The sequence below is a fragment of the Lampetra fluviatilis genome, chromosome 24, assembly GCF_964198595.1.
Source record: "Lampetra fluviatilis chromosome 24, kcLamFluv1.1, whole genome shotgun sequence".
NCBI lineage: Eukaryota > Metazoa > Chordata > Hyperoartia > Petromyzontiformes > Petromyzontidae > Lampetra > Lampetra fluviatilis.
The window spans coordinates 10,778,341-10,805,681 of NC_136298.1; the positions used below are offsets into that span (position 1 = coordinate 10,778,341).

The window sequence follows — 27,341 nt, forward strand, 5'->3', positions numbered from 1 at the left end:
CCCCCCTCCCCCCCTTCCGTGGTGAGGGTTACGGAGCCACGCGGGCGATCATCGCGGCTCATACGTTCCGTGATGTAGCCGGCCCGGTTTAATGCCGGCTGCTTTTGGTGGAAGGGCCCTCGGTGTCTGGTTTAAAGTTCAGGGTCTGTTTTCAGCGGGGATGTTTTTAAGTTCCCGCTTTGAATGTTACAGTCTCCCTTTAATAAGGAAATGTTGGATTAATAAGAAGTTCTCGGTCGCAGGGGAAGAAAAGAAACTAAATTAAAGGCCGATTTTTTTTTTCCGCCCCCACCCGTGAAAGGTCAGCTGGAGGAAAGAATGCACAATCGCAGCCGAAATTAAAGTGGTTCAATAACGCGGCACGACGCACTGGGAAAAACTATCCCTGTGCAGTCTTGAGCGGTTCCTCCCGAGCCGTGGTCTTAGCCGGGGCCAGAGTTGAGGCCTCACGTTGTTAAAAAAAAACACACGAAAAAAACTCTTCCGATCGCTGGGTAGGGTTGCCGACCGTCCGGTGCTCGACCTGACTATCCGGTTTTGGACCACGCTGCCGTGTCCGGAAATCAGAAGTTCCTTTTTTGTGGCACGAATTCGACGGGCAAGGTGTGTATCACCACGCACGTTTTGACGGGACTGGTTTCAACTGGTCCACGGTGTGATATTTAAACCTATCGGATGACGGATTGAAACATAATGTAATGTCTTACTTGGAGGGATGTAATTTAGATCATGCGTTTGTTTATTTACTTATTTTTATTCCTAACCCATGAGTGACACAAATCACGCTGCGATAGAATGACGGCGTTCCGTCAAGCGGTCAGCGCGTTCCCCCCCCCCCTCCCAATATTTTCCTGTTTTTTGGGAAGTAAAAAAGTTCGTTACCCTCCCGTCAGGCCCTTAATTATCCATCGCGATCGTTCCGCACGCGCGCGCCGCTCTGCGACACGCACGTGCACGCGTACCTCCGCGCGAGCGAGGGAGACCAAAAAAAAACTTAAGGTTATTGACAACTGCGGATGTGTTTTAGATTACGGGATCGGAAAAGCCCCATCGATTCGGAAGGGGGTGTGCTTGGCTACTGTGAGTGTTTTGGCACCTGTTCCCACCACACGGTGGTCCGGTGGCCGGGGAGGAAAACGCGGGAGGCTGGAGGGATTAGCGGAGAGGAAGGGCGAGGAGGGGCTGGTGGAGGAGAGGGGGGGGGTTGCGTTTGAGGGAGGGGGGGGGGCAAAAAGGGGGCCCGGCTGCTAAGTGAGGCCCATGGTGTTGCTCCCAGAACGCACCAGGGATTTCGTGGTCGAAAATCAATCACGGCTTTTTGGGCTCGGGCAAAGTGAGGCAGGGAGTTTGGCGGAAGAGACTCGTGTGTAATTGAGCAGGCTGCGATGAATAGAGAGAGGGAGGGAGGGAGAGAGGGGGAGGGTGGGTGGGTGGGTTGAGCCTGGGTTCCGAGGTGAGCAGCCTCGGGCTAGCTGTTTTCCATCCCTCTCCACTGGACACTTGCCAGAACCCGCGATGCTAATGAAAATGTATGGGCCAGCACCGCAGCAGGCAGTGGCCCTGCCTGGCCTACCAGTGTGGGCTTGTTTTGTACGCAGATTTTTATCAGGCTATTTTACTTTGCTCCTTGTTCATCTTGGTCATTTACATTTTTTTTACCATCATTTCATTTCGACGTGCCGATGACCAATGCTCGGTCACTGTCAAGAAATTCCACGGCTGCCCCCCCCCCCTCACGACCCCACCCCCTCTTTAAACGAAGCCGTAAAAACGCGCGGGCGGGCGGGCGGGTGGGCGAGAGGGCGTCTGTTCCGTAGGGCGGCGTCCGTTCAGGTCTTCCCGTGGCTGGCCGTGACGCGTAACAGAGGCCGTTAAACGCGGGGCCCGCGGCGAGAGCCCCCGCGGCACGACGATGAAAGCCGGGAGCGGCTGGCGGGGGGGGGGGGGGGTCACGGCGCCGCACGCCCCGCATCGGTCACTGCCTCCTCGCGTCACCGCACACATCCTTCATCCCTCTCCAAAGCGCCATCACCGGCAGCACCGGCGGAGGAGAGCCGCGACGCCGAGGGACTCTTGCGCTACCGCGTCCCACCGCCCCGCCCGCCCCGCCCCGCCCCGCCCGCCCAGATGGGGGCCCGTGGACGATCTGAGCGGCCGTGTTGTAAAATAATCAAGTTGTTTCAAGAAAAAAAAAAGTGTTCAAATATCTTCATCTTTTGTTGCGAGTCGGTCTGTCGGTCACAACGCTCACTTGAGTGATGTTCTTCGTTCGGAGATGAGCAAGGCCTCTCCCTGAATGCAATGAACCCAGGCACCTATTGCGTTGATGATGACCTATGTACAAACGACGAAATTCGACCGAGGTAAACATTTGATTTACAAAAAACCTTAGTTACGCTGATCGCATGGGGTTTTAAAAATGTCTCGAGTCTCTTCCCACTCCTCTAATTTGTTTGAGTTGAGAGTTGGGAACGCCTTTGTGAAATGAAGAAAAATGTAGGCAACTTGACCCCCCGCGCCTTTGTTGTGTCCACATCGGTCACTCGACTATTTGAGTCGGGAGTAATCGAACCGACGCAGATTCATTTTGAACTCAACAAAATTTGAACACGATAAATTGCCGCGTCGCTTTAACGCAAAGCAATTTCACCGTAAGCAATTTTAGTTTTTTTACGTGGACACGCAAACGCAAGTCTGCCTGCTCTATAACCCGCGACGTTCGGGAACGACACCCTAACGACGTCTTGTCCTGTCCCCGCCCTCCCCTGTGCCAAACCGCAGTCCAGGCGGCGGCGCCCATCGAGTACACCCACTTTTCCTTCTTCCTGGGCGGCCTGCGCGAGACGCCCGACTTCCTGAGCGTCATCGAGACGGTGCGCGCCATCACCGAGGAGTTCAGCGAGCGCGGGGTGCCCTGCTACCCCAGCGGGCTGCCCTTCCTCTTCTGGGAGCAGTACGTCGGCCTGCGCCAGTGGCTGCTGCTGTCCGTGGTGCTGGCGCTAGCGGCCGCCTTCCTCGTCACCGCCGCCTGCCTGCTCAGCCCGTGGACGGCCGCCATCGTGGTGAGTCAGCCGCTTGGCCCGCTCGTTGCGATCTCGCCCCCGGCCAGAACGCCGAGCGCCGGGCCGGAGATCAACTGCCGCCGCCGTCGGACGGCACCTTCCCGCACGACGGTGTCGTCGGTGCCAGATTCGAACTCGGGCTTTCGGCTGCGCCGGTTCGGTGTCTCTCTGAGGCCTGTGCCACCTGGCCCACTTCCAGCTGAGCGTATGTTTTTCATATGCAAATCTGTTGCGTGTTAATTCACTCGATCGGAAAATATCCGGGCGCGTTAATCTGTTCGGAGGCGGTCTGGCAGTTGCACGAGTCTATCCACGCTCGCTCAGGACGGCTCATTCGCACGCTGTTTTGTTTTCGTTGCGTGTGCATTGGTGGTTTTTTCGTACAAAAAAATTATTGGAATCCGCACCGCTCATGAACCACGGCGATGGTCTCTCAACGGCGCAGCCTTGAGACACGGGGGGGAGGACCCAGAGCCGAAGGGATTGTGTTTGTGTAAAACCAGCGTTGAGCCCTTGCACGTCTCTCTCGCTCTCTTTCTCCTTGCTCGCCGGCCACCGCCGCTAGCCCACAGTGAGCCCCCCGTGACCCCCTTTGTTGCTACAGCTTGCACTTTTTAGTGGCACGGAAACGGTACTTTTTTTCTCCAAACAATTACCTGGTTGAAATGCGGCATAATTTCCCTTTTTTTCGCGAACGAAGCTTAAGAGTCCATAAAGCTGCCCGGAGGTTTAACGTTGGGTGCACGGTTAATACTTCTTGGTCATTGCCGGGTAAATTATGATGATTCCTTCTGGCCAGGGGTCCGCCACAGCTGTGGGTGCCACGAGGAGTTATCGTTGCGATTCTGACGACGTCGAGATGGAGATCCGCGTTAGTTTTCTCCAAGGCAGTCGCCCCTCCAGCCGTTCCTCCCAACCCCTCCTCCTCCTGTTTGTAAATTCATGCCAAAGAAGAGGTCATGTTTATGTCTAGAGGGGGCGGTGGGGTGTGTGCATGAGTGTGTGCGTGGGTGTGTGTGTGTGGTAGTGTAGCGGGCTAGCTTGCTGCGCTACAAACCCGGAGACGCGAGTTCGACTCCAACATCGGTGACGATTATCTGAACCGGTTCTGGGCCTACCATAGGTCGACTCAGCCTGAATGAGTACCTGGTGCGGTGTGTAAACATCGCCACTGGGGAGACAAAGGCAGTCGGACGTGTTGGCCATCCACCCCCGGCCTTCATAGGTGCTCGCTAACAGCACTTGCCCCAAGAGTCTGTTACGGCTATATGAGGGATCTTTGTATTTGTCTTTGTGTGTTACGGGGAGTAGTGGTTCACACGCAGTGCTACAGATCCACTGATCTGCGTTGAAATTCCCAGCAACAGCCAACTTTGGCGGTAACGGAACTTGTCCTAGGCCTCTGCTAGGATAACTCGACCATTCCAATGAGTACCTGGTGCACCTTGTAAATGTCATCCTTGGAGAGACTAAGGTGGCCCCGGGCATGGCACTCGCCATGCCACCCCCTCGTTTGCTGTCGGCCTTAATAGGCGCTCACTTACCCACAGCACTGGCCCCAACAGCCTGTTCATGGCTATACGGGGGTCTTTGTTATTAGAGAGAGGATGCAGGCATGTGTGGGATGACAAAAAGGGTTGTGTGTGATAGGAGTGTGTGTGCATGTGAGAGCGAGCGATGGGAGAGAGCGGATGTCTTTGTGTAGGTATGAGGGATGAGGTAGGTTGTGTATGTGTGTGGGATAAAACAGGGGGTATGTGTGTGTGTGGGGGGAGGAGGAGAGCGTGTGTGTGTATGTCTGTGTATGAGTAATGGGAGAGGCTGCGGGGTGTGTGTGTGTGGGAGATCGCGCGCACGTGTGTGTGTGTGTGTCAAATAGGGGGTTGTTTGTGGGAAGACAGAGGCCACGTGTGTGTGTGTTTGGGATGGGAGGTGTTTGCGGCAACGAAAAATATAAGTTTGTGTGCGCGCACGTGTATGTCAAATAGGAGGGCGAGTGTGTGTGGGATGACAGGGGGCGCGTGCGTGTGTGGCATGGGAGCGGAGGGAGGGGGCTGTGCGTGTGTGGGATTTCGGTGGTCGTTTGTGTTTTTGTGGGGTAGTGGACACACACAGGAAGTGACATCATGGCACTGGTATGCCACGGCCTGGCAGCTAACTGAGCGTGCGAGTGGCTTAAGAGAACGGAATCGGGGGGATTAAACAGCGCCTTGAAAATGTGGAATTAAAAACGACATTCCTGCCGGAGAGGGCTTTGAAAACTCAGCTCGGGTTGTTGACGTCCAGTGTCGGATGGGAAAACCGGCAAACATTGGGCAGGCCATCGGTGGAAGTGGAAGTGTAACCGTGATGCCGGAGCTTTTGCCGCAGTGCTAATCTACAACGAAATTGCCGACACTCAGGAGATGGGTTGGTAAATGAATAACGGGCAGCGGCGATGCGTGAAGTTGGGAAGCGCACACTGCTACTGCCATACGACTATCTCCTGTCCCGAGCTCACAGGGCACGCAGAGGTCAGGGCGGGTGCCAGGGGTTAAATATTCCATGGGGAGGGGGGGGGGACTATGGGGGGGCGGCGGGGGGGGGGGGAGGCTGAAGTTGTGAGTGAGTTGGTGGGAATGGGGAGGGCGAGGATGTTGGTGACCCCGAAAGAAAAATGCGGAGCGAGATCCGGACCAATTCCTCGTCATGTTTTGCACAGCAGAAGGCCCCTGCCTGTGTCGGGGAGCAGGCCCGATTGGTTAAGGGAATACCCCCTCCCCTCCTCCTCCTCGCCACTTAACCCATCCCCCTCCACATGCCCAACTTCCCCCTCCTTCCGCACACCCCCTCACACTCCCCCACCCCTCCTGTGTAAAACTGCAAAGGCCATTTGCTGGCCCACGACCCCACTGTAGAGAGAGGGGCCCTCACACCCCCCCACTCCCATCACGTGGGGCGAGGCGGAGAGATTCAGACAGGAACAGGTGGCCCTTCTTAATTTGTAAACAACGCGGGGTAAAAAAAAAAACCCCATCAAAATGTGGCTGACAGCCGATGTGAGTGAGCAGCTCTCGCCGTGGCAGGGACAGGGGAAAGGGTTCTTGGGAGGTGAAGCCGCCTCGGAATGAGCATGGCCGCCGTGACCCCTATGCGACCCCAGTGGCTCAAGTCGATGGGTTCAGATGAGACGTTTCGCGGCCACTTCCGTCGTCGTCGTTGGTGAAACGTTGGTGGCGCCAATTTTGTTGGGTGACTCATATGGTGAATCAGGGGGGGGGAGGGTGGGCCGAGTTTTAAAATAAGTGGAGTTTCACACAATTCACTTTTATTGACCATGTACACTTGACGATTTCAGCACAACGTGCCCTACCTGTGTCCGCCCTTGTCAAATAACTGACCCGCCACAGTCTGTGAGAGAGCAACGTGGCCGCAGCCTGGGCCTACAAAGCAGTTCGATGAATTGTCACGACCCAGGGCCTCGATTCCATTTCGTTGTCGTGTAATTCCCTCGTTGTGCTTGTGCTCATGTGCACAAGTTCCGTTCGCCCGATTAGCATACAATAATTTGCGATCGAATTGCATAGGCAGAAAGTAACGGATTCTCTCACGATTCAATGCGTGTATCGTCGCCGTGGTGTTAACCGATGTGCCGTCGCGTCACTGCTGCCCTGTCGTCCCCGCGACTCCAACGTCTGACCGCTCGCTCCGTGTGCTGCTCTTCCGCCCCAGGTACTCGTGCTGGCGGCCATGACGGTGGAGCTCTTTGGCGTCATGGGCTTCCTGGGCGTGAGGCTGAGCGCCAGCCCTGTGGTGACCCTCGTGCTCTCCGTGGGAATTGGCGTTGAGTTCACCGTGCACACCGCGCTGGTGAGTGCCCGCCCCCCCCCCCCACCCCCCTCACTGGCTTGCTTCCCCCGACCCCCGCCGCCCCACGCCCTATGCCCCCTACTCTGACTTCCCCTCACCCCACTCCACCACCGTATTTTACTCATTTGGGGTTTTCCATTAAATTTTCTTTCGCAAGTTACTCGATCGGAATTGCGCAATGCAACCATCACCCCCTACCAGCAAAAACTTGCCAGGACCCTCCTGAAAAAGTAATGATAACAACAATAATACGTCAATATAATTGCATCCTGTGCCTTCATACATAGCTTAGCAATGATTTCCCGAGCCCTGAGAGTTCGATATAATTGTTGTGATTTGGTGCTGTAACGGCCTACGTAGACTTTCGGTGCGAGTGGTGCTCAAGGCGAGATGCTACGGCGGTCGGCACGACGCCCGAGGGGAGACCGTAGCGAGGGGCTGTTCTAGCGAGCCGGCTATGTCGTAACGGATAGGTGCGTGTGCGGGTCGAACGGCGCGTTCCAGGAGGCCCCCCCCCCCGTGTGTGACGGGCGCCGTCGTGCCTCCTCCTCACCCTCCACCTCCTCCCCGCCGGCGTAGGCCTTCACGAACGCGACGGGCGGCCGTGACCGGCGCGTGGCGGCGGCGCTCGAGAAGACGCTGGTGCCCGTCCTCCACGGCGCCGCCTCCACCTTCCTGGGCGTCGTCATGCTCGCCGCCTCCGAGTTCGACTTCATCGTCCGGTGAGCGAGGACGCCGTACGTCGCGTGTGCGCGCGTGCGCGGGTGGGCGCGTTGTTTTCGCGTTGCTTTATTTTTATTTAGCCGGGTGAAACCTCAAGAGACCGGGGAGAATGTAAGTTTTGCAAGTAGTGACCTGCGGCGATCGCTGGAGTGGGCGCTAGTTCAGGAATTCCTACGAGCCCCGGTTCCCTCCAGCTCACCCACCCGCACAATATTTCGGCCCCACTTGCAGCGTTCCCCTCGCCATGGCTTGGGGGGGTGGCGGGCGGGGAGGGGGGGGGTGTGCCGGTCAAGTACCACCCACTCCAGTCTAGAAGTGACCTGGGGAATATTTCGTTGAGAAATGATCCCCAAACTGCCGGGCCAACGCGACACATTTTTGGACTTACGAGGGTGTCGACAATGCAACCACGTCTCAAGGGCTCGGCACAAACAGCGAGGAACCCAAACAGAGTGTCCACGAGTTGAAGAGGGTTTTTAGCGTTTTTTAAGGATTTTATTTATTCAGCCATGAGACAACAAGGAGGAAGGAAGCGAAAGAGCAGAGAGCGAAAGCGGACGGCAGCGTGACGACGTGGTACGGCGCGAACGAAGACTCTGGTTACAAATCGCGACTTGCAACCAGAGTAGACCTTCGTCCGCCCGTCGTCTCAGACCGTGCCGGGCCCTCGCCGCCGTCGCGGCCAGCCCCACTGGTCGTGGCTAACGTTCAGGGGGAAGGCTGCACGGGCCTCTCGGCTTCTCCGTTCAGTGTTTTCACGTCTGCAACGGGACGCGAAGCTTGCGTAAAATAAATAAACAAGCAAAGGGACAGGAGCCACCTGTGGCAGACGCATCACGGCGCGCGTCCTGGCAAGCGCAGAGAGCCTCTGTTAAAAACATTTCACCCCGGGTTGCACGGGACAAGCATCTAAACGGCGGACGGCACGACCAAAGGGCGTCCTCCAACCCGGCGGTGGACATTTGTGAAACTGCTGGAACGTCTGTGAAAAAATAGCTTTGTGGCTCATCGGATTCCTCCAGTGTAAATGAATATCCTGTTTCTGATTATGTAACACCGCGTACGAGCGTAGAGGCACGCGGTCGCGGGCCGCGTCGCGTCCACGTGCGGCGGCGGCGGCAGTCAGAATCAGAATTTGTATTTATACTGGAGGAATCCGATGAGCTATGAAGCTCTTTTTCACATGGGTCAATGGGTCGCGTCGCCGTGCGCGCGTAGGGTTTGATGTGCCGAGGTAATGGGTGGACGTTAATTTGTCTGCGCGTAGCAACTACAAAAACACTGCCCCCCCTCCCTGCCTGCCATCGTGACGTTTCCTGCGTTTAGCTGCACGTGTGCGATCGTTGTTGGTGTAGCCTTACAATGGCTCGAGGGTGCGTGTGGGTGCGTGTGTATGGGGGATCTTTGGCTTTGTGTGTGTGGGTGTGGGAAGCATGTGGTCTGTGTGTGTGTGTGTTTGTGTGTAGGGTGTGTGCATGGGGGGTCTGTGTATGTGTGTGTTTGTGTGTGTGCATGGGGGGTCTGTGTGTGTGTGTGTGTTTGTGTGTGTGCATGGGGGGTTTGTGTGTGTGTGTGTTTGTGTGTGTGCATGGGGGGTCTGTGTGTGTGCGTGTTTGCAGCCGGGCGCAGTTGTGGCCACCCACCCGCTCATGTGCCACAGTGCCGCCATTCCTAGGTGCTCGCTAACAGCACTTGCCCAAACAGTCTGTTAAAGCTATACAGGGCATCTTTATCTTGCATATGGACGATGCGTAAGTGCGTGTTGTGGTTCGTCAACGCTGATGAGAAATCGAGGGTTGCCTGTTGGGTGGCGGCCGCGGCTGCCACTGTGAGGCACCGCCACGTGGGGCCACGACCGACGTCCCCCCCCCCCCGCGTGTCCCTCCCCGTCCGCGGCTCGGCGTGTGATGTCCGGCGCAGCTGCCGGGGCGTATCTCCGACTTGTCGCGTTGCCCTGCGGAGCCCGAGGGAAGCAAACGAACAGCCGGGGGCCCCAGCGTGCTCGCCCACGAAGGGCAACGGGGGGGGGGGGGGGGGGGCGGGGTGGGGCGGGGTGGGCCCCCTACCTCGCCATGCGGCACTAAACGCAAACGCGGCGCCCGTTTGTTTCACACATTAGCCGGACGGGTTAGGGCCGCCCGCTCGCAGGGGGGTCCCCCCCCTTCCACCACCCCCCGCCATCCCCCATGGCGTGTGGGGCCCCACGCTGGGTGCCGATGGGTGGAGCGAGGTTTGGGGGTTAAGGCACGCCGGTGTGATAGACCCCCTCCACCACCCCCACCGATGTGTTTTTTTTGCGTAACGCTTTCCAACCGGGGGGTTGAGAGTGTTCAGGCGTTCGCTCTGTCCCGTCCATCTGTAACCTGGGGGCAACGATAAGTCGTATTAATGCTTCCGACGATTAAAAAAACGCTTTTGTGGAAACCCACACGGCATCGATTTAAGTTGTATTTGGAGATTTTGTTTTGAGCGACTGGAACTCGCGCAAAGCTCCCGCGTTGTCACGGGGTGATTACCGGCGGCACCGGTGCTGGTGGTGCCCATCTGCCCTGGTTACCCCGCGCGCTTTCACGACTCCGCGTGAACAGATTCTTTAAAAACAATTTTAAACCACAAATTCATCAACTCCAGGAAACTTCGCTGTCCTTCAGAGACATTCGCTGGTCTCCAAAAAAAACGTAAGCAAATTCCCACCGTGGACTCCACCGAGCGAACGAGCAGAGCAGAGGGGGGGGGGGGAGATGAGGCCCGCGCACACCAAGCGGTGTCCAGCCAAGCGGTGACCCCCTGACCCCCCCCGCGCACCAACCCGCGGGCCCCCCCCCGCCCCCCCCCCTCCGCACAATCCTGCTGCCAAATGCCACGCGGGGGCTGCGAGAGCCAGGAATTAAGGCATCCTTACATTTCAGAAATGATTTAGAATTTTAATAACAGTTTGTTTGGTGAGGCAGGCGAGGGAGAGACGCGCAGGGTGCGGTGGTGGGGGTCGGGTCGGGCGGGCGGGGGGCAGCCGTAAGAATGTTCTTGGTAAGTGAAGGCTTGTTTATTGAGGCGCTGGATGAACTCCAGAGGCCTAGAAACTAATCCAAACAAGTGTGTGTAAATATTTAGTCCAGAGCCCGGGCACCACCGTCATAAACAAAGCATTTGTGGGATTCGCTCTTTCCCCGCAACGCTCTCCCCGCCTTCGGCACTCGGGTGAAGGGGGGGGGGTGCACGCCTCGGTTTGGTCACTTGCCGAACACCACCGTCCATGCTCTCCAATCGGTCACTGCAGTGAATCGTCGCGTGCACAGGCGACTATTCTGGGTGGGTGGCCATAGGGAGTTGGGTAAGGTTTGCCGGATTTCAAGGTGGCGAGTTTCGGTTCGTAGCCCGTGGCAAGGTTGATAAATTAAGAGTACTCCTTCGTAGGTCAGCGGTGCTCTGGGGAAGTAGCCGTCGGGGTCGTTGGTGTGCGAATTCCAATGCTTGGCTCACGGTTACCCAGCGAAGACGAACACCCAAAGAGACGCGCTGATTGTTGAGCCCATCTCGACCACGGTGGCATTCCGGTAACTATGATATTTGTGGCTTCAAGGATGAAAGATATAAAAAGCGCTCGGCTTATTTATGCTTTAACCTGCGTAACCTCCCGTGGTCGCTGCCCTCCCATTCCTTACTTTTTTTTCCGGTTGTGGATTTGTGCCGCAGAGATTGCTTATCCTCCGGCCTAGTAAAATAAACATGCCTGCCCGCTGCAGGGAGGGGAGCGGGCTGATATCGCACAGATGCGCTCGCTCTCACACACACACTCTCGACTGACTCCACTCGCCCGCTCTCTCGCGAGCAAACGCGGGCAGACCTCAGCTGCGGGCCGAGCCGCTGCAAGACGTGGGCAGGGTGCCAGAGCAGCGACGGCCTCCCGAGAGGCCCGGGGATCAGCCAGACACGGCGAGTAGCGAGACACAGTTGATCAACGTCCAGGGAGCGTGGCCCAAGCCACGCGGAGTGCGTGGCGAATTCGTAAAAAAAAAGTATCTCTCTGTTCTAGGTAGGGTGCAGGGCAGTGCTCGTCTTTGGTGGCAGCTGTGGGTGACGAGACAATTGTGATGTGGCTCTGTGTTGCGTGTGTTTGTTGTGGTGAGCGGTAGTGTAGCACTGCGCTACGAACTTGGCGACACGAGTTCAGTTTCCCGCTCGCAGCTAACACCAGTGACGATTATATAAATTATCTGAACTGGTCCTGGGCCTCCCCTACGTCGACTCAGCCTCAAATAAGTACATGGGTGTGTTTAAACATCGCCACTAGGGAGACAAAGGCGGCCGGGCTTGGTGCTTACCTCCCACAACCTCGTGCGCTGTGCCGGCCTTCATTGGTGCTCGCTTACAGCACTTGCGATTTAAAGCTTTCGTGACTGCAGGGATTCATCTTCTTGGTTCTTTTATTTTATTATGTTTTATTTTTATTATTTTATTACTTCCCTTCTACGTGACTTTACCGAAAGAACCAAGAAGATACAGCACTTGCCTCAAGAGTCTGTTAAGGCTATACGGGGGGGGGTATCTTTGCTTTTGTTTGATGAGTGTCATGTGGCAGGGCGTTGTGTGCGAGCGTTGCATTGCGTGTGTTGTGGTGTGTCTCATGGTGGGCGGGGGGCAGAGAGGGGGGGGTGAGCATTGCGACGTGTGGTGGTGGTGATGGTGGTGGTGATGGTGGTGGTGGTAATGGTGGTGGTGATGGTGGTGGTGGTGGTGATGGTGGTGGTGGTGATGGTGGTGGTGGTGGTGATGGTGGTGGTGATGGTGGTGATGGTGGTGATGGTGGTGGTGGTGATGGTGGTGGTGGTGATGGTGGTGGTGATGGTGGTGGTGGTGATGGTGGTGGTGGTGATGGTGGTGGTGGTGATGGTGGTGGTGGTGGTGATGGTTGTGGTGGTGGTGGTGATGGTGGTGGTGGTGGTGATGGTGGTGGTGATGGTGGTGGTGGTGGTGGTGATGGTGGTGGTGGTGGTGGTGATGGTGGTGGTGATGGTGGTGGTGGTGGTGATGGTGGTGGTGGTGATGGTGGTGGTGGTGGTGATGGTGGTGGTGATGGTGGTGGTGATGGTGATGGTGGTGATGGTGGTGGTGTGGCGGTAAGGTGCGGGAGGCACCAATGCTGCATTGCTCAGAGGTCTGCAAGTGATTACCCGCTAACGTTCCATGAAGTTCAGGACATACCGTCAAAAAGGCCAATTCTGGAGTCGCTGTTTTACTTTTAAACTTTTCACGATGTATTTTTATTTGTCTGGCTTCGCGTGAAAATTAAAAACAAAGGTGGTTTCGTGCACGGGGCTCCCGCGCGGGCACGACATTTTCAAGCCGCTCGATCCGTTCAATTCTTGACCGCGTGCGTTTCCCCTCCGCTGTGCGAATGCAGATATTTCTTCGGCGTGCTCACAATCATGACCCTGCTCGGCGTTCTCAACGGACTCGTGCTGCTGCCCGTGCTGCTCTCCGTGCTGGGCCCTCCCTCCCAGGCAAGATGCTCCCCGCGCACCAGCGGCTTCGCCCGCCTTGTAGCTCATCAGGCACTCGGCGCCCAACTCCCATTCCTGCGTGCCGAAGCATTTTTTTGCTTGCTTCGAGTGCAAACAAGCGGCCTTTGTTGTGATCATTTTGAAGGAAATTCTGGTTCCTTAAACGGTAAATACCAGTGGGGGAGGAAATTTAATTTGTCTAATTAGCGGAAGGCAGGCTGTTCCACACTCTCAGTCCGAGCGACCACTTTGCCATCGGAGTAAGGCTCCCGTCCCCACGAAAAACAAGCTTCCCCCAGCGTGCACTGTGCTCGGTCAGCGAGGCGCAAGAAACGTGCATCTCCGCTCGGAGAAAACGTTATCTTTATCACTTTTGATATCTTCGCGGACTAACAGTGCGAATGGTGCGTGTGCGTACCCACAGGCCGCGCGCAAGCGGGCGGGCGGAGTACGAGTGGACGCGCCTCCCCCCCCATCTGCACGGCCCGCGTGCCGCTGCGCGGCCTACGCGGCGAGCCTGCGCTACCTCGATGGCCCCGAGGCCCCGCGCGCCGGGACGGAGGAGACGGGCGAGGAGCTGCGGCCGTACTGCGAGCGCACCGGCCACGCAGGAGCGCCGGCGGCCGCCCTGCCACTCCCGCACGTCATGGTGGAAGCCTCGGACAGCGGCTTTGCGCCCCGCGTGAGCGTACGTACCCGCTCGTCGCTCATGCACACGCACGCGGCGCCAGCCTAGGTGCACGTGCGCACGGAAACCCGCGAGGCAGTTCTCGTGCGCCGAGTGGCTTCGTTATCGCGAAGCACGGCCGCGCCGGGTGGACGACGCAGCGCGTGAATACGGCCGTGAGAACCGATGTACTCACGAAGCCAACAACAACCCGGTCGCGCACATGGCACGTTAATGCCGCACGTGCGGTCGTTACCTAAAGAGCTGCTCAAAAGCACAGGGCCTATTGCTTCAACTCGAATCGTGATGTCCTTTTGTGTTGCTTAATCAGTCCCTTGACCTCATTACGAATGGTCAACATGGACTTGCGATACGACCCCTGTTCTGGCGAGGCGTCTGGACGGCTTTGTCGAGCGCTCTGGAGGATGTTCGAGAGTCTCACGGTCGCCCGTCCGCCGTCTTTGTCTCCACAGCTGATGCAAGTCAAACTCCCAGACGCCGACGGCGCCCAGGACATCCTGCAGGAGCCGCACCGGCACAACGGCGGCGCCTCCGCTCACCAGCTGCACTCCGCCCGCAGCCGCGAAGCACAGGAGAACCTCCGCAACCAGAGCCACCAACAGCAACAGTGGCAGCAGCAGCAGCAGCAACAGTGGCAGCAGCAGCAGCAGTGGCAGCAGCAGCAGCAGCACATCCACCCGCACCAGCACCACTACCGCCGGCAGCGCCGCCCGCGGTCGGGCGACCCCGCGGACCGCGAGCCGCGCAGGACTCAAGCGCCGGCGCCGCCCGGCTGCTGCGGGGTCATCCCCACGGTGACGGCCACCACCTCGGTGACGGTCGCCATCACGGGGGGCATGCCGGGCACGCCGCTGGGGGCGGCAGTGGCCGCGGCGGCGGCGGCGGCGGCCGCGGCCGGCGAAGGCCGAAGGGCGCCGGGCTGCAAAGTGAGGACGAACCCGTTTGAGGGCTACGCGCACGCGGCGTACGACGACAGCGACGAGGGCTGCTTCCCAGACTCGCCGGAGGCGGCGCGGCCCGGCTCGCCGGGGTCGCCCGGACTTCCGGGAACGCCGGACGGGCACGAGGACCGCGACTCGTTACGCGTGGAGGACCTGGAGTGCATCGCGCCGCGCGTGCACGGCCCCGCCGGCGCGTTTTGAACGACGCGTGTCGGGAGACCCGCAGACGCGAGCTCCGCCGGAAGCGCCAACCACCGCCGCCGGCGATATTTTTTGCGTCCACTCCGCTGGTCGCGCGCGGACTATGGGGCGAGAGACGGACGAAGCGTCGGTCGGAGCGCCGTTTTGGCGGCGCGCTCGATAGACGTAGACTGTAACGCACCCACGCACACGCCACGCAAACACACACACTCCTCGTCGCGAAGATTATTTAATGATGTAAACACGAGCGTGTAAAATAATCTGTACAGCACACACTTGGGCAAACGTTGAGTCGTTGTTTTATCGTCTCTATCGATTTGCTCTAAGACTATAAATATTGTACGACCGCATGTACGGATGATAAGTGTAACTATTTTCTTACACAGATGCTTCTTAGCGCGTTGGAGAAGTCCTGCTGCTGTTTTCTGTACCATAGTTTATTAATAATGTATTTAAACCTTGCTGGCAAAATTTTATTCTATGCAAAAAAAGAAAAAGTTTCAAAAAATTAAACAAAAAAAAGGTTCATTAGTTTAATAATAAATAAAGGGAAATAAAAGTAATGTATCGTGTTTATAATGGAAACGAATGCAGTGTGTGTGTGTGCCCGCGTCCCGTTCTGTGCGAGAGAGGGCTTCTCCGTTTGGTGCTAACCCAGCAGTAGCAGTAAATTGTCCATCACTGAACGCCTGTGGCCAGGCAGCGCTGCCTCCGTCGTAATTTAATAAAAGTCTATTTTTTGTACGAAGAGGGAAGGCATTGTTCTGATATCGGCCACCCCCACACCCCTCCCCCCCCTGTGCACGCGACGCAACGGGGAGCTTGCTATCGGACACAGCGAAAACGTATATAGAAAAAAAAAGTTGTATTTTTGGAATATTTATTATATTGTTCAAAGTTAATTAAAGATAATAAGTAAATAAAAATTTAAATTACTTTGCAGAACAAAATAATGGCATTGCCATATCGCTTGCGGCGGCACCTGGGACCAAAGCTTCAAACGACCAAAAAAAAATGAAAAGTTATATATATACGACTTTGCCAAGAGCATGGCGAGTTCTAAATACGACAACGCAGAGCAAACCTCCGCGAATCGGTTTTTCGTTTGAAAGTTTGGCCCCCACGTCGCCTTCTTTTGTACCACATATCAGGGACACTTGTGTTTTCTTCTCCTTAACCGTTTCTCAGCCTCCAGATTAATATGCTCCTCTTGAGTTGAGTGCATAGTGTTTGAGCAAACTAATGGTAAATATCAAATGTATAGTTTTTATGTGACTGGTTACTTTGCGGATTTTTGATATATATTACTGAGAAAATACAAAAGTTTTACGCTAGACGGTCGATATTATTATTATTATTATTTGCCATGTGCGATGTGCTGGGAGTTTGTGTTGATAAGGCACGTAAGTTATTTATATGAGAAATCTATTTTTGTAGTGCATGTACAGATTAGCTGACAGCTGATGACAAAAGTTTATTTTAAAAGAGTTTTTTTTTTACATTTTAAATACAAATGTCACTGTTACGTTCGACACCAGACATGCAGGGCGATTCGCTGATGGATACCCCATGATGAATTGTAGGGAGAACAGCAGCGCATTTCCAAGGCCTCTGCGCGTGTCCAACCAATCTCAATGGTTGAACATTCTAACGCCGAACATTCTAACGCACGCCCCTTCTCTCCCTCGCCGCAACAAGACGTGGCCGCCACCGCCGTCGCCACGATATTCCGTCACCTGTCGAGAGAGGAGAGTGAGAAGATAGCCGCTAGAAATGCTCGGGGTGTCTGTGAGCGGATCGCCTTGTGCATGTGTAACTTTGTACTGCCATGTCCTGCGGGGGGGGGGGGGGGGAGAATAATTAAATGTTGACTGTTGAAGCTTTTTTATTTTATTATAATGGGATATTAAAGGTTTTGACATTTCCGAATCCCACAATGGAGACCCAGTGATACCTCTACAGCTCTGAAAACATGATGCAACGGTTTGTTTTATTTGTTGATAAGAATGTATAATGAATATTAATATTCAAATGTCGATAGTAAATGGTCTAACTAATAAACATGAAGAAATATTAAACATGACTTCTCTGTTCCCATGGTCCTTGATTTCCCCAGCCACGGTTGTTCACGCTGGATAAGCAGTCTGGCCCGTGACCAACTCACCCGAGAATTCGCCCTGAGCTCGTCAGCTCTGGGAAGCTAAGCGGGGTTGAGCCCGTGACGTGCTTGGATGGGCGACCGCCATGCACGCTGGGTTGTCATAGGCATCTGCGAGCCTGTGCAGAGGAGGGCAGTACAGCAACATCTATTGTACCATACTTTAATACTCCCCCGTCTATGCTCCTGGCTCTCACACCGACCCTCACTGACCAGGGTGGTGAAGTATGGTCAAATAAACCCTCGGCGTGTGGAGACCCTCATCCAGCAAAACGGCTGTACTATACGTGTCTAGACAATGTTTGAACAATCGCACCTCCGAGTGGTGGTCGCGTGGACTTGAACTTCGGGTCCTCCGGTTTTTTGTTCCCTCCACATTTAGAAACAACGTCGCGTTTCGAGCATTCGGCTGCTAGAAATGTTGACGTGACGACGAGCCGCTTCGTTGAGCTGCTGTCATTCGTGATGGCCAGGTCGCTTCTGAAAAAGAGCTACACAGCTCGGTGGGCCTTGCCTTGTGAAATAAAAAATAAAAATACTTTAGTTTTAGTTGAGACACCTTGTTGAGCCTCCAGTCACTGACCCGGGCAGTGCGTGAATTGTCTCGCTGATACCGCATGTGAACATGCAGGAGGGCAACCCTGTAGCACGGTGGGTGAGAGGGCACTATCGATAAGAGAGTTCTGTATTGTCAATACCAAATATAATATTATTTACATCTCATTAGTCCACTGCTGGGAGAAGGCTTTTCTGCGCAGTGCCAGTCGTTGGGGTTGTTTGACCATACTTCACCACGATGGTCAATGCATGTTGTTGAAGTGGGGAAGCCCAGGAACGGTTCACATATTAACTTGCCACTGATGCTAGCCGTGGCCGGGATTCGAGATCAAGTAATCGGATTTACACCTCTGTGCACTAACCACTGCGCCACCGCTCCTCCATAATGCAAAGAGCATTATGGGTGATATTAATTCGAGGGTGAGGGGGCATTGTGGGTAGAAGGTGGCAGTTTGCTCGTTGGGAGCCCTGAAGGAGCGAGAAAGTGTGTGTATATATAATATACGTTACATACACATATTTTACAGATTCAAGTGTACATTACAAAACCTGCCAGCCTTCTCGACGGACACACGTGAGCGCTTTGTGCAGCGTCAAGTCAAATGTTTTCTTCCTCTGGTGAACGTGGAATTTCCACCACTTCCCCAGGGCCGCCAACGGAAGTTGATGGTCACCACCCCACGCAAGCTCAGGTGAGTGAAACGTGGAGTTTGTGGCTCCCTTCGAGACGGCTTCCCGGATCCGGGAATCATCAGCGATCACCATGATCAATCCACTCCTGGATGAATTCACTTTCCCAGCTGCTACCTTTGCTTCGTTTAAATTGTATGGAACGGAATGGGTTCACGTGATCTCTGCAGCCACTAGAGGCCGCTATATTCACCATAATGTTATACCAATGTGAAACCAATGACAATCTTCACCTGGAATTGATTGATTAGCGAAGAGGAATGCATGCTTGGGGAGGTGGGGGGGTAACAAAACTTGAGATTGCCTCGTGCCGGTGTGAGATTGCCATCATCATCAGAGGGCAGGGCAGCAAAATACCATTGTTGGACTGCACCATGATCTGTATATGTTCCCCGCCTGTATTAACCCGCACTGACCACTGTAGTTGAAGCATGCTCGAACAACTTCTTCATGTAGTCAGGTAGGCTGACAAAGCGCTGCAACGCATTACTTCATTCATATTAGACTGAGGGACTTGCCTTGGCTCTCACAGCCAACAAGAGCGCCCGTTTATATCGTTTAATAGGGAATGGGCCTGGTATAGTTAACTGTTACAGAGAGATTCACGTTTGTGTGGGTCTGCTCAACGTTGCCGTGAGCTGACATTCCTACCTTTTAAATAACCCGCGTAGAGAGCCCAAACAGACAGCGTTTGTGATTTGCATTCCTCCTCGAGCGAACGGCGTCGGTAAAACTATTGATGGTGAGGAGCCAAAGAGCGGACGTACGAGGATTGTGTTGTGGGGATCTCAAGCTGAGACGCGCCACCGCCGCCATGCGATATCCGTGGTGACTAAAACGACATGTCTCGGACCTTGTTCGTGAACACAAGGTAGAGCTGAAACACGGCAGGACCAAAACTTCTGCCGTGGCTGATCATTACCTTAATGCGGCTGGCTCACGTGAAATTGATTTCTCTAAGATGATGTTACTTTGCAAGCCGAATGGCTATCAACAAAGATTCGTTCACGAAGCCATCTATATATGCAGACACAGACACAATTTCAACAGAGACGACGGTTATAAACTCAGCAATCATTGGAAAGATGTCATCAACCGCTTTGGGTCAGGACTTGATTTGTGTTTTTTCTTGTCAACCTCCACCGTCGATCTACGTGACTTTACCGAAAGAACCAAGAATATGGCGAGGAGATGTTAACTCCCTCGCCTGATGTACAGGAAGTTGTGGGTTCGATCCCGACCCTGACACCTGCTGTATATTTGTAATTTTCATGTTTCCGCGTAGTCACGTCTATTTTTACAGGGAGGAACAATGTTCCACACTGCCCACCAGGGATTATTTAGTTGTCTGTCTGTCTGACTGCCTGTCTGTCGTGCATAAATAAATATATAATACACACAGCTCTTTGATTGGTGGAGACCTACTGCCGGGTACGGAGAGGGGAGGTGCCTAAGCGAGGAGGGTCAGGGGAGGGGCCTAAGGAAGGGGGGAGTCAGGAGAGGGGCCTGAGGGGGGGATCAGAGGAGGGGCCTAAGGGAGGGGGGGTCAGGGGAGGGGCCTAAGGATATGGAGGTGGTCAGGGGAGCGGCCTAAGGGAAGTGGGGTCAGGGGAGGGGCCTGAGGATATGGGGGGGTGGCCAGGGGAGGGGCCTAAGGGAGGGGGGGGGTAAGGGGAGGTGCTTAAGCAAGGGGGAGGGGCCGATAGTTAAGGGGGCTGGCTACCTGGCTGTCTGCCTGGCTACCTCAAGTCAAGTTATCTTGTACACAGGTAGGAACAACAGGTTCCACACTGCCCACCAGGGATTATTTGTCTCTCTGTCGTGCACGAATGCGCTGTCCAACCAAGTTCCTACCTGCCCACTCCGAAGGAACGTGTTTATCCGGTTCCTCCGGTTTTTCCCTAAATTTAGAAACGTGCAAGGTGAGGCAGTTCCAGACGCAGAAGGGGGGGAGGGGGCAGATGATAATGAGTGACGTGGATATCACGCCACAGTGTGTGCACCCTGGATATTTATTGAAAGCGGATTGGGATCAGATTGAAATTTAGAATCAACGCACGTTTAGAGTATTTGGCTGCTATACATTTCTACGTGATATGCCATTTCATTGAGCTATCATTTGTGGCCAGGTCGATTTTGAAAAAGAGCGAAATAGCTCAGTGGGCCTTACCTGGTTAAATAAAATAAAAAAGTATATATCCACTCGTTCTCCAAAAGAGAGAACGACTCGGGCGTGAGAAGGAATCACAAAAGAGCCGGAAAAGCCGCAGGAAGGTGGTGAACCTGCGTAAAATTCCACTCCAAGCACTGCGTTCCTCTCCCTATATAAATGAAGGCGTTATTAGCCATTCGATGAGTGTTTACGTGTTGGAAGAAACCGGAGCACCCGGAGAAAACCTCCGCATGCGAGGGGGAAATACTGTATCCCGCACAGATGGAACAGATGGACTCCACATTTGTTGTACTTCCCTTCTGCTGGTAAAACCGGGGAATGGCTCCTTCTTCGACGCCACCGCAGGAAAGGAGTTTACACCAACCCAAGCTGCCTCCACAGTGCTGATGTTACAGACGTGCGCCACCACCGCCCAAGCTAAACATCACCGATTTAAAGCTTTCGTGACTGCAGGGATTCATCTTCTTGGTTCTTTCGGTAAAGTCACGTAGAAGCTGTCCTCAGGGGAAAAACTGGTCTGTTCTTCACCTGAGGACGGCTGCTTGCGTTGTGGCCGAAACGTCGTGAGAATTATTTTATTATGTTTTATTTGTATTATTTTTATTATTTTATTATTTCCCTTTTACGTGACTTTACCGAAAGAACCAAGAAGACTAAACATCACCGTTGAAGCCCCTTGCCATGGGCACGTGACATATCCTCCACTGGCTTATTTTGGGCAGGGGGGGGGGACAACGTTTGCCTGGAACAAGAGAAAAACTGCACGGGAGCGCGGGCACAGCACGTCTGGTGCGCCGTCACGCGTGTGACGGGGCCGCCGCGTGGGGGATGATAAACGTGGACACGGTCCGCCCGTCGCCACACCCGCGTCATCGCGTTGTCCAAAGAATGACGTGAAAGCTACGCGGCCTTTGTAAGTTGTTACACGGAGCCAACGCGTAAGCGGCGTGTAGGAGGAGAAGGCCCACACTGCTGACGAGCAGGATTGTTGGTTTGCAGAAGGTTTGCTAGGGCCGAGGGATTGTAACGCTATTTGACTCCCACCAGATCCACAGGAAGAGACCCAGCGTGACCCACACCCGCGGTTCGGTCCCATCAACGTTCATGTCTGTGCGACTCTGTGTCTTTAGTCCCCTTGTTTCCCAGCGTTGGGTTTCCAATTGGGCGCAAATCACATTATCACCCTCGCTTGTGATTTTTTTTTAAAGGAGAAATTCGGCTTCTGGAAAAGGTAAACGGACCTCCGCTCAAGCCAAAGCAGGAGGCTGCCGATAATTGAATTTGCGGCTAAGTTAATTTAGTGACCAGGCAGGCACAAGGACTTTGCGGAACGGGAAATATGCCCTCCACTGAAAGGAAGCCATGAATCGGCATCATAATGCGATTTCCCTTTTGCAGAAACGTTCATTACGGGCCTTGAGCGCACGCACCACCTTTTCCACCAATTAAAATGACTATTCTTTTTTTTTTCATTCAACAAACGAACGTTGCGTTCTTGGCAAAAGCCGCGTTACGGACGATAATCTCATCAAGCCACTTCGACAGGTTTCACGAGCGGTGGATGCCGTGCCCAGAGCCCCGGAGTGACCTGCGCAAAATATTTGTAGTTTTTTTTTCTGGCAAAAAATAATGCCGATGTCATCAACCACCACCACCAAATACCACCGGAAAAATCACCAAGGATTTGTGTTTTTTGCCGTTTCATAAAAAAAAAATGTGGATGCGTCTCAAAAATATTTTGCCATTTCTCCCTCGCTCAATATCACCGAAAAAAACTTGCAATGTAGTCCCCCGCTCCATTGGCACGTTTATTACAAGAGCTTTGTCACTCCACTGTTGGATGAAGGCCTCCCACCATACTGTGTTGGTCACGGTGGTTGTTTGACCACGTTTCACCACGCTGCTCAGTACAAGTTGATCAATTAGGGCCCTAGACCGGTTCAGATATCAGCCATGGCTGGAAATCGAACTTTAGGTTGGCAGGGTCGTAGTGCAGTGCGCATACCACGACACCACGCCATCACTGCTCCATTCCATCAATGGGGTTTACAGTTTTCATTTTACGAGAATGAGTGATGTATAATTACATTTTGAAAAATCCATTTCCATGATCGAAAGCTCCATATAAAACCACGCCTCAATCACGAGCAACATAAAATGTTTAAACGCCTTTTAATGTTTTCGATGAATTTCGAACGCAGCAAATAAGTAGGTGAAATATTTGCGCTCGTGTAAGTAAGTGGGGGCCCATTTCTCATCGTTCTGATTGTGCGCACAGTGGCTTTGCACGGCAAATAAATACGCGTGTGGTAAAGGCTTAAATGCCGGATCGAGTTATCAGATGCATATTTGAGTTTGTACTTTTGCTCCCCCCCCCACCCCCCGCTCGGCTTTAGAAGGGGAGCGCTCATTTCCCACACGCGCCGGCCCCACATTTTGGAAATTCTGAAATGCGCTCATACGGCCTGGAATTTCGGCGCTGTTTAAAAACACGCGGTCGTTTACGCGCTTTTGTGGAATTTGGCAAAAATCGCGCGGCGCAGCCAAACGCTCCCTCGTGGGTCCTCCAGAGCTCCCGGGTCAAGTCCTGGAGCTGCGCCCAGACCCTGCCCCCTGCGATCGGCCGGACTGAGGCCAGGCACCGGATGTAGCCTCTCCGATCGTCACATTTGAGACAGAGTCCAACGAGAATATGTTGTGACATGTGCGTGGGCAGTGGTGTATATACGCCCACGCAAAGAAAATAGAATGCATTTATTAATAACACTGCCGCAAAGAGTAAAACATGTATTATAGGTGACAATTTGGGCAATGGCTCTTCTTCATAGCAGAGAGGAGAGCCATAAACCTAAACATTGCCTTTAATTATTATTTTTTCCCTCCTGAGGGCAATACTATTGACTAATGTTGTTGAATTTCCGAGGCACACGTTCTGGGATTGCAGCACCAGATTGTAGGAATTTGGAGCTTAATTTCACAAACACTGGACCCATCTGAACCTCACGGAGTGAGGTCACTCTGGCAATGAAGCTCATCCTGGCTAAACAAAATCAACTTGAGACTTGAGCGTATCTCAGAGAATGGCTCTGGAAAGATGAGGCCACAGAACTGCTTCTGATGTCACTTCGCCTCTTTGTCCACACCAGGGAGAGAGCGTTTGTCACACGGAAATTAATCACATGTGGCTGAATCCTGGAACGAACCCAGGATCTCAGCAGTCCAACTCCAGAGCCACCCGGTGACCATCAACAATCGATACGTTTGTATGCAGGGACGATTGATTCCCGTCTCTCGTTGCTGGTCTCACACTCATGCCAGTCAATCGCACGCCACCCTCTGGCTAAACTTGTGCATCGCCCCTCTCCCCAGCTTGAGAGCTCCGCAAAATGTTTGAGTGAGCACCGAATCGTGATGAGGCGTGGAGCGCTTCCATCGTCGTCATCGCGAGCCGTGTCCCATCGGCGTGCCCTCGTCGTCCGTCTAGCGATGCCACGATCCGTCTCGCTCCCACGCGTGAGCCGACCTCGTCACCCCACACTCTGTGGTGGTCACCCTCTCTCGGGCGCATTCTCTCCTGTGGTGTCAGTTCCACCAACAGTCTCATCTTCTCCTCCTCGCCAATAAGGTGTCCCGCTCAAACCCCACTTGTCTTTTTGTCACTACGGTATCCTTGACTTGATGAACCACGTGCTCTTCTTATTATTATCCCTGCCTCTCGGTGTAATCTTCGTGCTTCTGATCCACACGTCCTCGCTGTCTACGGAAACACAAGAAATCGAGGGTGGTCGATGGTGGTGTTTTCACCGCGTCCTGGCGGGCCAAGAGCCGCGTCACGAACATTTATCGTTGCCCGTTCACGGTGGCCGAGCGAAGAGCGCGGGTGGACACTCGCTGGGTGGACGTGCTGTTAAAATGCGCTTCGATGTTCGTAAGAAAAAATATTTATGAGATGGATTCAGAAAAAATAGGTAACGTTCTTTCAAAAGACGTATACGACTCGCATAGAGAACAGGGGGCGGTGGCGATCGCCTCGCAGCTCCTTTGATGGCCGGTGAGCTGCTGTTCGTGGCTCTGCGTATTCGTGTTTCACGTTTAGTTGCAACACGTGCTTTTATGGATGCTCCAAATGGCTTCCTAATTACTTCCTTGATGGACATTGAGATTTTTTTTTCATTTTCAAGTTCAGGTTCAAAAAGCACTCCGACTCGCTTTTTTTCTTAACTAAACTAAACTTTTTATTTTATTTCAGCAGGTAAGGCCCACCGACCTTTAAATCTCTTTTTCAGAAGCCACCTGGCCACACATGATATCTCAACCCAAGTGGCTTATCATGTGGACATTTATAGCAGCCAAATACTAAAAACGTGCGTTGATTATACATTTAAATTTGATCCCAACCCGCTATCAAAATCCAGGGTGTACACGCTGCGGTATGATGTATTATCCATGATGTGTTATCCGTGATATGCTATCCAGGATGTGTTATCCGTGATGTGTTATCCATGCCACTTATTATCCTCTGCCCACCACCCCCCGTGTCTGGAACTGCCTCACCCCAGCCACCCGTGCTGTCAACTCCCTGACCCTGTTCAAGTCCAGGCTCCGGACAACCTTCCTTCTGTCTCACTCTGCCCATGAGCGACTCAAACACTCAAAGTATAAAATTGCTTTGCCGACTTGTTCTGCACAGAGCAAGGGGGGGCTCCGATACAGACACGATTTAAAACCTAACTGTACTCTATTCCAGTTGTGTTTCTCTTCCGCAAATATATTTATCTCTCGATTGAAAGCTTTCGTGACTGCAGGGATTCATCTTCTTGGTTATTTCGGTAAAGTCACGTAGAATGGAAATAATAAAATAATAAAAATAAAACATAATAAAATAATTCTCACGACGTTTCAGCCACAACGCAAGACAGAGTCTGTCTTCTCGACAGACCTGTTATTTTATAATGTTTTATTTTTCTTATTTTATTATTGCCATTCTACGTGACTTTACTGAAAGAACCAAGAAGATATATTTATCTCTTCACCGCGAACGAAATCATCCTGCGTTGTATGTCCTATTTATTCACGGAAGCCCAGGAAATGTGGACACACGGGGCACAGGGGAATTAGAGCCGAACCCATCATGTGGAGAGGACTGACCGAGCACTCGGTAAGCGCGCGTGTGCGTGTGCATCTCCAGTTAAGCAGAACCGCGTGCCCCAATGCGTTGTCCCAGTGACTGCCCTCCAAATCTCGGCTGCCGCTCCGACCAAACATAGCGCAGCATCTGATTGTGTCAGTGCATGCGGGATGGTCCACCCCTCAATGTAACCAAACGTTCATTTATTTATTTTTTAATAAAAAATCAACTTCGCTTTTCTGTCTGTCCGTACCCCCCCCCCACACACACACAACTCCTACTCACCGCCCCCCCCCTTTGCCCCCCCCCCTCCTTTTAAGTTGCCCGATTTGTTTTGTGTTTTAAATTTGTTGAATTCCCACGACAGTGTTTCCAACTGTGCTGCGTTGTAAAAAGGAGAAAAAAAGCTAAGAAAATTAGCCCGTTTTTTTTAAGCGCTCACAAAGGTCCGAGCGAGCCGGCGATGCCGAGGCTTTGTGGTCTCGTTACGAGCCACGTAAATAGGGTTTTGTGCGCCTGCCTCGGCCGCGCGCATGTGTTTGGAGGGATTAGAGGGCCCAGCCCCTTTTCAGGGGTTTAAAAAAAATCCCTCCGAAGAGAGAGAGGAGAGAGAAAAAAATACCCCGGTGAAGAAAAAAAAATACTCCCCGGCGCAAGTAAAAAAAATTCAAGGAAATAATGGAAAGAAAGGCAGAATAGGAGCAGAATGCGGAGGAGCGAGCCCAGGATAATGAGGCTCCGCACTTGGCTCACAGGAATGAAGTTGCTCGCTACAGTGTAATAGTGTTTAACTGGTTGGAATCGCAGATTTTGTCTGCCCAATGCAGGCCCTGGACCCCCTGGCCCGTCCGCCTGTGTGGGCCCGCATTGTCCTCATTGGGCACTTCATGTCAGGAATGCGGCCTCTCTCTCTCTCCGCCGCCGCTGCTGCTGCTGCTCCAGCCCCTCTACCCCCCGCTCCCTCCTCGCCGATTCACGCCACATTCACTCGCCCATCCCCGCTCCCTACGAGCTATTTTGACAGGAAATCCCACCAGGCATGCACTTCCATTCGGGCGCAAGAAAAAAAGTGCGCTTCACTCTCTCTCTCTCGCTCTTTATTTTTTTTAACTGCTTTTTTTCTTCTCCTCTTAATTCTTCATTTAAAAAACAGAAATGAAAGGCAAGTTGCAAAACATGGCAGTTGAGTTTGTAACTCGGCGCTCGGTGAGATTCGGGGGGTGGCTGGTGGGGGAAAGGAGCACAATGCACGGAGGGCGGGGGAGGATAATGCCCCACCTGGCAGGCCCTCAAAGGTGACAGGTGCCCTAATGGGGGGGGTGGGGGGTGGGGGAATTGAAGAGCTTAAAAATCCGCTTTGCCAGGGCTGCTGTCGTGACAGGGCCCCCTTTCTCCGCCGCTCTCTTGATGTCCCCCTGGGTCGAGCGAGCGGCTGCTGCGGCAGCAGAGAGGGCCCAGGTCGTGCCGTCCCGTACGCATGGCTTCATTTGTTCAGACGCGACGTTTTTCACTCGCTCCACGCGCTGACGGACGCTTCTCTCACCCAATTTGTGTGCTGAAAAGTGCCGCTTTGTGCCCAAAGTTAGACGCCGGCCGGGGGGGGGGGCGGCGAGGGGGGGGGTGGGGGGAGAAAAAAGTAACAATAATAAAAAATAACAAATCAAGCGCC

General features: G+C 53.6%; 1 protein-coding gene across 1 annotated transcript in view; it reads left to right on the forward strand.

Moving 5' to 3' along the window:
* The window catches only part of LOC144941143 (protein patched homolog 1-like), a 48,948-nt gene extending 33,845 nt beyond the window's left edge, over positions 1-15,103 (forward strand). The window contains exons 18-23 of the mRNA XM_078867675.1: positions 2,782-3,062; positions 6,774-6,911; positions 7,491-7,633; positions 13,036-13,135; positions 13,560-13,823; positions 14,276-15,103. Of these exons, the coding sequence (XP_078723801.1) occupies positions 2,782-3,062; positions 6,774-6,911; positions 7,491-7,633; positions 13,036-13,135; positions 13,560-13,823; positions 14,276-14,965 (1,616 nt within the window). The 3' untranslated portion in view covers positions 14,966-15,103. The remainder of the gene's footprint in view (positions 1-2,781; positions 3,063-6,773; positions 6,912-7,490; positions 7,634-13,035; positions 13,136-13,559; positions 13,824-14,275) is intronic.
* Positions 15,104-27,341: the final 12,238 nt, after the last annotated feature.